The sequence below is a fragment of the Cucurbita pepo genome, chromosome LG08 (genome assembly GCF_002806865.2).
Source record: "Cucurbita pepo subsp. pepo cultivar mu-cu-16 chromosome LG08, ASM280686v2, whole genome shotgun sequence".
Lineage (NCBI taxonomy): Eukaryota > Viridiplantae > Streptophyta > Magnoliopsida > Cucurbitales > Cucurbitaceae > Cucurbita > Cucurbita pepo.
This window is the reverse complement of record NC_036645.1, coordinates 5,743,265-5,753,209: the sequence shown is the minus strand read 5'-3', so window position 1 is coordinate 5,753,209 and position 9,945 is coordinate 5,743,265. Positions and strand designations below refer to the sequence as shown.

Here is a 9,945-nt window from a genome sequence, read left to right as displayed (position 1 = left end):
TTTATCTTTCTTGTACTTTCCCTTTAAGGTTTTTAAAACGTGACGGTTAGAGAGAGGTTTCCACACCTTTATGAAAAATGTTTCGTTCCCCAATCTAACCAATATAGGATCTCATAGCGTATATAAATGTAATTGCAGGCTTCCTTTTTTAGAAAGTGTTCGGCTTACAATTTAGTTAAGATGTCCAACCGATATAGGATCTCATAGTGTATATAAATGTAATTGCAGGCTTCACTTTGAGCATAAGCTCTCATGGCTTTGTTATGGGCTTCCCCAAAAGGCCTCAAAGTGGACAATATCATACCATTGTGGAGAGTCGTGTTCGTCTAACATGGTATCAGAGTCATGCCCTAAACTTAGTCGTGCCAATAGATTAGTAAATCCTCAAATATCGAACAAAGAACTCCAAAAGAAAAGGAGCCAAGCCTCCTCGAAGGCAATAAAAAATGATTAAGACTCCAAAGGAGTCGAGCCTCGATTAAGGAGAGGCGCACTTTGTTCGAGGGGAGGTGTTGGATGATGAAAGTCCCGCATCGGCTAATTTAGCGAATGATCATGAGTTTATAAGTGAGGAATACTAACTCCATTGGTACGAGGCCTTTTGGGGAAGCCCAAAGCAAAGCCATGAGAGCTTATGCTCAAAGTGGACAATATCATACCATTGTGGAGAGTCGTGTTCGTCTAACATGTAATTGCAAGCTTCCTTTTTTAGAAAGGGATCGGCTTGCAATTTCTTTTTTGCAACCTCCGGAGTTAAGATGTCAAGATTACATACGTCGCTACGTAAACTCGAATTATATCCTTATTGCTTCATCATTAAAAGTGTTATCTATTGAATTATTCAAATCTTGATCGGATACACTAAGAACATTTATGACTATGTAATTACCCGTTCCGAATGTCCTCCTTAGCGATATTACTTACTTAAAAAAGATACTCTATTTTTTCGTAGCTCAAGTTTGGTATCAAATGAAACAAATTTTATCGTTTTTCTTATGATGAATCGAAAAGAGGGTACATGCCAGGTACTGTACCTGCTTGAAACATATCTTCTTAAGGCTATTTCGATGGCATATTTTGCTTCAAAATTAGGAGATAAAAATTCAAGTCTCTATATAAAAAATACGAATTTCAAGTAAATCTATTGTATAAACCATAAAAATAGTGCAAAATTCTCTAAAATCAGCGTAACATAATGGATTTGAACAATGTGGATAGATAGCGATAAATGCGATCTAGCTAACCGTACTATCGTATTTAAAATGACAGCATGGAATAGCATAAGAAAAATTTGAGCTGAAAAGCTATAACATAGGTCGGTCACTGTGCCATTTCCTTCCTTGTCTTCCAAGATTTGAACTCTTTAGTACCAATGGCCACGCTTTTCTTTTTACTTTTCTCACTTTGTCTCCTGCACGTACCATAGATACCGACATCTTTTCTTTTCTAGTGTCATCACGTTCGCTAATATGCCACGTACTTCTTGTTTGATCAGTCTTTTCGCGTTCATCGTGGATATTATTTCGGGGATAGCTTCAACAATAATATACTTAAATTTAAAACTGATTTGTGACGGTGGATTAAATATCATATCTTTTAAAAAATGGTCAATGTTAATAAAATTATTGACCAAAAGCGTTCAAGTTTACTACTATCAGGGTCGCATTTAACACTGTCATCTCCACTATTGTCTTGTGGCTAGACTGTTGGCCACGCCTCTAATTCGCACATGATTTACCCGATTGTTGGGAACTTAGTGTAATCGGGTCAAACCTCCACCTATGTCTTGAGAAACTTGCTAATGTCGTTTCCGACCAAGTCCTCTTCCATCATTGTGGCTACTCTTAAGGTCCCAATGTAACCTACAAGTGCCAAGGGGACAATAACGTCTCAGACCCCATCATCTAAGCCTATTATAAATCTTTTCACCTTCTTGGTCTTTACCTCGACTCACTCAAGAGCAAACCTCACCAGTCTCATAAAATTTCTTTCATATAGGCGAATTAATTACCCATTTTGTTGCAACTTCATGAATTCGTGTTGCTTTCAATACTAGGCTACACTTGAGTTGAGACCATACTATTACGTCTCCTTTAAGAATAAGATTCTCCTATGTCAACTCTACACTATACCGTCTTGTAACATGAAAGAAGTACATAATACCTTCTAATCTCCAGGGCAGTCAAAATAGAAGTTGTCATCGGACTAGAAGTCCAAGCAATTACCGATACAACTTTTGTAGTTGAGGAGGGTTCGTTGAGGTATTTTAGGTGGACGGATTCGTTGAGGTAACTTATTTTGTTACACTTAATTTTGAAATTTCTATGATTGAATCGCTGAAAACAAACAGTAAGATCCAATCCTTTTAAACTTTTCTTAGTCATCCTATTATCAGAATTACTCTCATTCAGATATAATCTCGGTTCATTCATGTACTCGTTCTTTACTCAAACGTCACAGATACAATTAATAATATTTGTGGGTACATTGGATTCCAAGCCTCTCATGTGCTTTATTCATATTTTGACATAGGACATGACCATTTCTTGCACACCATGTCTTTATAACATGCCCACACCCTATATTCCATGCATTCAAAACACCCAACCTCTCAAACTAATGCTACCCACAAATTTCCCTCTTCTATCACAAACCCATTTTAGATCATAAACTTGATATCGCATAAATGCTCGATACCCGAGTAGTTCAAATTCTTTATTATTATTTCGTACCACATGTGCACCGTACAGTTTTAGTCTTTGAAAGTGATTGGTCAGCCTGGCTCAACCGTTAGCTCTATAAATTCTATATATAATATAAATTGCACGAAGATTAAATCTTCCGTAATGTTCTTTAAAAAATTCTATTATAAATTTAGCGTTTGAACGTTTATCAAAATAAAGTTATTGAAATAAATATAAAAATAGTTGGTAAATGAGAATTATTATTTTTGAAGGTTACATGATAGTTTGCTAAGTTTGTCGTTGCAAACAAGTCCAAAATTGCCAGCTCAATAGTTCTAAAACGAAGCTCATTTATGTTGGATAGTGAAAGAGATATTTGAGAGAATTTGGTTCTCTCTTGATAGTTATTATCCGCTTTGACTCGTTACGTATTGTCATCAGGTTTATAGTTTTAAAACCCGGCTGTTAGGAAGAGGTTTTCACACCCTCGTCCCTTTCTAACTGATGTGGGATCTCACAATCCACCCCCGCTTGAGGGTCTAGCGTCCTCGCTAGTACACTGTCTGGTGTCTGACTTTGATACGATTTGAAACCGTCCAACTCCACTGCTAAATAGATATTGTCCGTTTTGGCTCGTTACGTATAGTTGTTAGCCTCATGATTTTTAAAACACGATTATTTGAGAGAGGTTTCTACACCTTTGTAAGGAATATTTCGTTCTTCTCTCCAAACAACATGAGATCGTACCGAATCTCTCACTCTATATGTTGTAAAACAAAATTTGAAGATAAACATATGATTAAATCTTTATTAAATCATCACCCATATCCATAATCATATCAAGTTCATCATATGGAGTTGATTTGTAATGAAAAATATTAAAATGATTGAAATGATAGTATAGATATTGAAAAAAATAGACGACGTCTCATTACTATTCGTATGATTGTTGATAATTGTCGTCGGTTATCTGAGTCATCACAAAACTTTTATCAATATCACAAGCCTCATAGATTCTTCTCTCTTTAGTTGCTACCAATGTAGCCTCGTTGCCACCTAGTCGATGTCGAGCCACCTATTCCCCACGGTCTTTGGTATCGTGGGGCGTTACAATAGCCACCAATTGAGAAATTCGAAGGGTATAAGAATGCTTTCAAGTAGCTTTGGTGCTGGAATTGGTTCAATTTCCATCTTTTTTTTTTTTTTCTGGGGAATTACAATGGGTTTGGTGCTCGAATTAGTTGAATTTGATTAGATTTTTCTTTTCGGTTTAATTTGAGTTGATTTTTTAAAAACTCGAAAAATTAATTCGATTTGTAAGTTGACATTTTTTCGATCAGGTCAACCAAGTCAACTCGAGAATAAGGTTATAACCCAACTCAAACCTACCGTACTTTAAAAAAGATTATGAATTTTTAACATCTATACCTGATGTTAATGTTACATTGTTACATTGTAACTTGTAAATATTTGATATTTAATTGTATATTTACCGTGGATAGATATAACTTTTTAAAATAATTTAAAAAATAATAATTGAACAATATAAACGAACCTGAAAATATCCGGTTAAGTTGAGTTATGAACTCAGTAAGAGACGTAAATGTGAAACAAAAATAAAAATGTGGACATTATAACAAACTTAATTACACACAATGCCACTGATGAAGAAAAACAACAAACCTATACAACAGAAAATGACGAATTTCATATATTTATTTATTTATTTATTTATTAATCTCATCCTCAGATTTATTAGAAATTTTCATACGATTGTAAAATACAGTAATAATTTTAAATCACAATCATTCGAAAAATAATAATAAATCTGAGGATGAAATTAGAAAAGGAAAAAAAAGAAGAAAATTTTCCTGATTTGGTATTAGAAATTAAAAAAAAAAAAGAAAAAAATTCAAAATCTGCAGCCTTCTACGATCAAGGAGGAGTGGCGGCGAAATATTCCGACGGCGACGGCGGGCGGCCGAAAGCAGAGTCGAAGCCGTCAATCGGAAGCATTTGGGAGAGACAGAATGTACCAATTTGGTGATTGGGATGAAGAAACAGATCGGGAAGATCGAAGAACGGATCATCGATTTCTCCGGGAGATTTCGCGGCGGCGGCGGCGGCGGCGGCGACAGAGGAGGGAGAGCAATTGCGGTCGGATTGAGAGGCGGCATCGTCGTCGTCGTCTTCATCAGTGGAATTAATAGGAAACGTCGCGGCTTTGGCGGCGGCGGCTCGAATGTCCTTAGCGGAGGAGCTAGCGGGACGAGGGAAGCGGTGAGCCAACTCCGGGAAGTTGAGGTAAGCGGAGTGACCTTTGATGGTTCTGGCGGCGACGTCGTGAGCTCTGGCGGCCATTTCTGGAGTGGAAAATGTCCCCAACCAAATTCTGGATTTCTTCTTGGGTTCTCTGATTTCTGATACCCATTTTCCCCATTGCCGCATTCGGACGCCGCGATATGTCGGATGTTTGCCGTCGTTTCCAAGCTTCATCTTCTTCGAGTTCTTTTCTTTCATGTCCGACGACGACGACGACTGAAACTGGAATCTCTGAAGAGGATCTTCCATTGGAGTGAGCTCTGTTTTTTTTTTTTTTGAGGTTAGGGACGGAATGTAAAAGGCTAGGGGCCTTAAAATAGAGCTTTTATTTATATATATATATATATATATATATAGATATAGATATATATATATTTATATTGTAACCGTCTAAGCCTGCGGCTATGAGTAAGTGTCTTGGAGCAAGGTTTTAAAACGTCTCTCGGAGAGGTTTCGGGGTAGATATTGTCCTTCCGTCTTATTAACTTCTGTCTGATCTCATAGAACTTCAATTGAGGCTTTATGATCCGTGCTTGATCTTACAATCACCGACTTGAAATGGGCTACCAAAGAGCAAATGTCGGCATATCCTCATCATTCGGCTGGGCACTAGGATGTGAAGCTGTAAACAAAGATTCTCTTAGACCGCTCTGGCTCGATACTCTGTCGATTCGGGGGTTCTCTCGGAAGTTTGAGTTCAGTTTCTTCCTCTTCCTTTCAGTTTAGTGTTCAATGTGTCTGTTACGAAGAGATTTCTGTTTCACGTGTCCTTCCAGATTTGTGTTTCACATGTCCTTCTTTTTTAACTTTACAGGTTTCTGGTAAGTTTTAAAATGCATTTATTATGGAAAGACTTCAATACCCCTAAAAATATATTGTTCTCCTCTTAAACTGATATGTGATCTCACAGTCCATTATATATATATATATATATATGGAATAAGAATTAAATGGTGATGTGCTAAAAATTTATTATTATTATTATTAATTATTAATTTTATTTTATTAACAAATAATTTTAAAAAAGAAAAAAAATATATTTTTGGAAGTCAATAAAACCTTTTTCTTCATTTAGTGACGGCATAATTAATTTATTCAGATGCAAGTCATCATAAACTTAATTTCTCAACTCCAACCTTGTTTTTCATTTATTTATTTAAATAATAAATATAATATTAAAAAAATTTTAAAAAATTCAACTCATTATATTAATTATTTTTATTTATTAGTGGCAATATTTATTTATATTTGTTTCGACGTGTCAAAAATAAGCACGGGTGATATAAAAAAGTCTTTGAATAATATTTTACAAGAAAAAAACATAATTGAGTAATTAATTGTGAGAATATTTAAAATAAAATGGTAATTTAATTATTCAAATTAGGTGGTGTTTTGCTTAAATTATTAATCCCATTTAACAATTAATTACTTTATTAATTTTTTTTTAATTTTATATAAATTAGGTTAAATATTTTCTTTGGTTATTTTTGGTCCCTCTTGTTGTCTTATTCAAATGACTTTAGCAATAAAAAGGGTTGGTGGGTCACCATTAAAAATACAAGAAAATTAATTAAAATAAATAAATTGTTGGCAAATTTCTATTGGCCAACTTGGAAATTTTGACTAAAATGCATTATATATTATATTTTTAAGGGATTATTTATTAATTTTCCTTTTTTTAAGGTGGAGGGACAATTGAGAGTTGTTGCCTTGTCACTTGATGGCTCCTCATGTTTAGGAAATTTCCCACATGTTGTTTGAGATAGTAAATACGACAAACTCAAAAATTACTTTATATTATTCCGACAAAAACCAAAGTTTCTTTCCGTTTATATTTTGATGTTATATATTTACTTTCGTGATCTATATCTATTTATAATCTTTTTATCACATAAATTTTGATCGCTACAAGAAATAATGGATACGATAGCTAACGTAGACCTTTTATAAGTTTTTTTTTTTTTTGTAGGTATTGAAAATCGAACTATGATATCCCAAGCACAACACTGTTAGATATTGTCCACTTTGGGTTTTTCCTTTCCAATCGATTTGAGATCTCAAAATCCACCCCCGAAGGGGAACCTCTTGATCAGATAGAGGAATAAGTGCCGGCGAGAACATTGGGCTCCAAAGGGAGAGTAAATTGTGAGATCCCACGTCGGTTTGAGAGGAGAACAGAGCATTCTTTGTGAAGGTGTGGGAACCTCTCTCTAGTAGATACGTTTTAAAACCTTGAGGGAAGCTCGAAAGGAAAAGCCCTAAAAGGACAATATCTAATAGCGGTGAGTTTGGACTGTTACACAAACGTCATTAAAAGTGTCAGACTTTTTGTTAGAGTAGAGTATGAAGATACATAAACTAAAAAAATATTTTAGTTTGTATAGGATATTCTCTATCGTTAATATGATGTAACAACTCATACCCAAGATTCAGATAAGGATTCAAAATCCATGTCGTAGGGGATACAAGAGAATATCGAGACCATCAGGTGTCAAATTTAAATTCCGAATCCTGGACATGGGTCGTTATACATGAAACATTCAGAACAAACATCATAAAAGACACAAAGTAAACCGTTCACGAGAACTATCAAAATCAAATGTAAACGACGAGATTATATTTTGTTGGTATATAATTAAGGTTTATCGAAGAAGGAAGACAATGGCACATGGTAGTTTGAGAAATTAGGTATCCAAGAACTCTACATGGTAGGGTCAAATGTTTGTACACATTACTATACAAAATAATTTAACCCTAATAATATTTGGCAATCATTAAAAATGAATGAGAAATTATGACACATGAAGAACTTATAGTAAAAATTATAACCCAAAGTTTTAAAATTATTTAGAACTTAGGGTAAACAAAAATAATTAAGAGCATAATGATTGCATAAAGATCAATGAGTTTGGTCCACACAAAAACCATATTTGTTGTCCAAATTTGGTTGGTTGATATATATATATATATATATATATATATATATATATATATATATTCATAATGATTATATTAAAATTAGTTGTATTTAGTCTTTTTATGATAATTTCTTTCTAATTAAAGAAGAAATTCAATCCTTTTCTTCATCATTATAAAGTCAAAAAAACTTTCTAATAAAGCTTTAAAACCAAATTATAAAATGACAAATTGAAAATAGTGATTCTTATATTCGACAAAATTTTTCACCTTAGTTTAAATATCTATTTGTTCCGACTTTTGGGTCACTTCGGTATCATTTGCGACTGTCTTTTTACTCTTCAAATGAGTGTCATTAGGACGTTCAGAAAATTTTCTTTTTCGTTTTGATATCTTACTATATCCACTAGCTCTCGGGCAACTTTTAGGTCATTTTTCATGGGAGTACCATTGACGTCTTTTTTCATTTGTCAAACGAGTATGATTTGGACGTTACAAAAAGTTTCTTTCTAATTTTGGGTTCTTGCTGTATCTATTAGTGTTTTTAAAGTTTATCTTTTCACGAATCAAGTTGGAGTCTTCAAATTCAAAAAAAAAAAAAAATAAAGAAAAAGGATTTTTTTTTTTTTTTTTTTTTACATATTAATTTCAATTTTTTTTTAATGTTACTTTACAAACATATAGAATAGAGAAGATTTTTTACTATAACTCGTAAAGAGAAATGTCACCGTGCTCACTTTAAAATTTATTTTTAAGTTAAACATCTTAAAAATTATATTATTTTACATCCTTGAATAGTATTGAATGGCACGAGAGTTTGCTCGAGTCCGAACCGGGACCAACCGAGCACTTGCAATATCTATGTTAGCTTATTATTGGGCCACAAGGTTTATATCAACTTTATTTTTTGAAAAAAAAATTATATATTTACATATTATATCAATAAAAGTACTGAATTTGTAAAAGCTGATAGGATTTTTTCTTTTTTTTTAGATCCAACCTCGAGTAAGATAAAAAATCGAATCATTTAACTTTTGTAACAGTAATTTATATTTATTTACTGAACTAGGTTGAAACGTACGAGAGAGAAAGAGAGAGAGTTGGTATACCATTGTTGACAGATAAATTTTTGTTAATAATATTAGGTTTCGTGACAACAATATATTAAGCTTAAATCATCAACGGTATCTAAGTTCTAGAAATATCATAACTTTCATGACATGTTCGATTTATGTATCTTACTGTATTGACTAATTAATATCGTTGATGGTTTGTCACAATCATTAACCTCGACTCTCCAATATGACCATTCGAATCAGACGTTTATTAAATTTTTTTCATCATCGAAAACATAATCTCTTGACAATATTTAAAATATTATAAATATACTTATATATACGCTAAATTCCACTTCTTTTTATAGTGTTTCGATCGTTCTAGAATTTTAGTTCAATTATTATTTTTTTAATGAGATTAAATTAATAAAAATATTCTTCAACTAATATATATATTTTTTTTTATCAATTTGAATAGAAACCGTTGATACTTTATTGTAAAAATATCCTTAAATTTTAAAAATATTTCAAAAATACCATCCAACTTTTAGCTTTCATTAAGTGTATTTTTCAAACACTTATGAAATAAAATACTAACGGTTTTCGTTCAAGTGTATTTTTTCAAAACACTTTTAAAATGAAATACTAACGGTCTTTATTGTAAAAATATTGATTTTTACTCGATCAATATCCCACATTGATAGAGTAGAGAATGAAACATTGCTCGTAAATGCGTAGAAATATCTCCCTAACATACGTGTTTTAAAACCGTGAGCCTGACTACGATACGTATCGGGCCAAAGTGAACAATATTTGCTAGCGATCGGCTTAGGTTGTTACAAATGGTATTAGAGCCAGACATCGGGCAGTGTGTTAACTAGGACGTTGGGCTCTAAGGGAGTGGATGCATTTCTTATAAGAGTGTGGAAACTGTGCTAGTAATGACACTGGCCCCAAAAGGTGTGGAT

The 9,945-nt window shown here is 33.2% G+C and overlaps 1 protein-coding gene across 1 annotated transcript; it reads right to left on the bottom strand.

The window, feature by feature from the left end:
* Positions 1–4,552: 4,552 nt before the first annotated feature.
* Positions 4,553–5,291, bottom strand: LOC111800979 (ethylene-responsive transcription factor ERF038-like). Its single transcript, XM_023684920.1, has one exon. The coding sequence runs from the start codon at positions 5,253–5,255 to the stop codon at positions 4,620–4,622; it is 636 nt and encodes a 211-aa protein (XP_023540688.1). The 5' UTR covers positions 5,256–5,291; the 3' UTR covers positions 4,553–4,619.
* Between the last annotated feature and the right edge of the window lie 4,654 nt (positions 5,292–9,945).

What these genes read in the sequence shown, in the direction of transcription:
- LOC111800979 (XM_023684920.1), bottom strand. Translation starts at nt 5,255, where the DNA reads ATGGAAGATCCTCTTCAGAGATTCCAGTTTCAGTCGTCGTCGTCGTCG.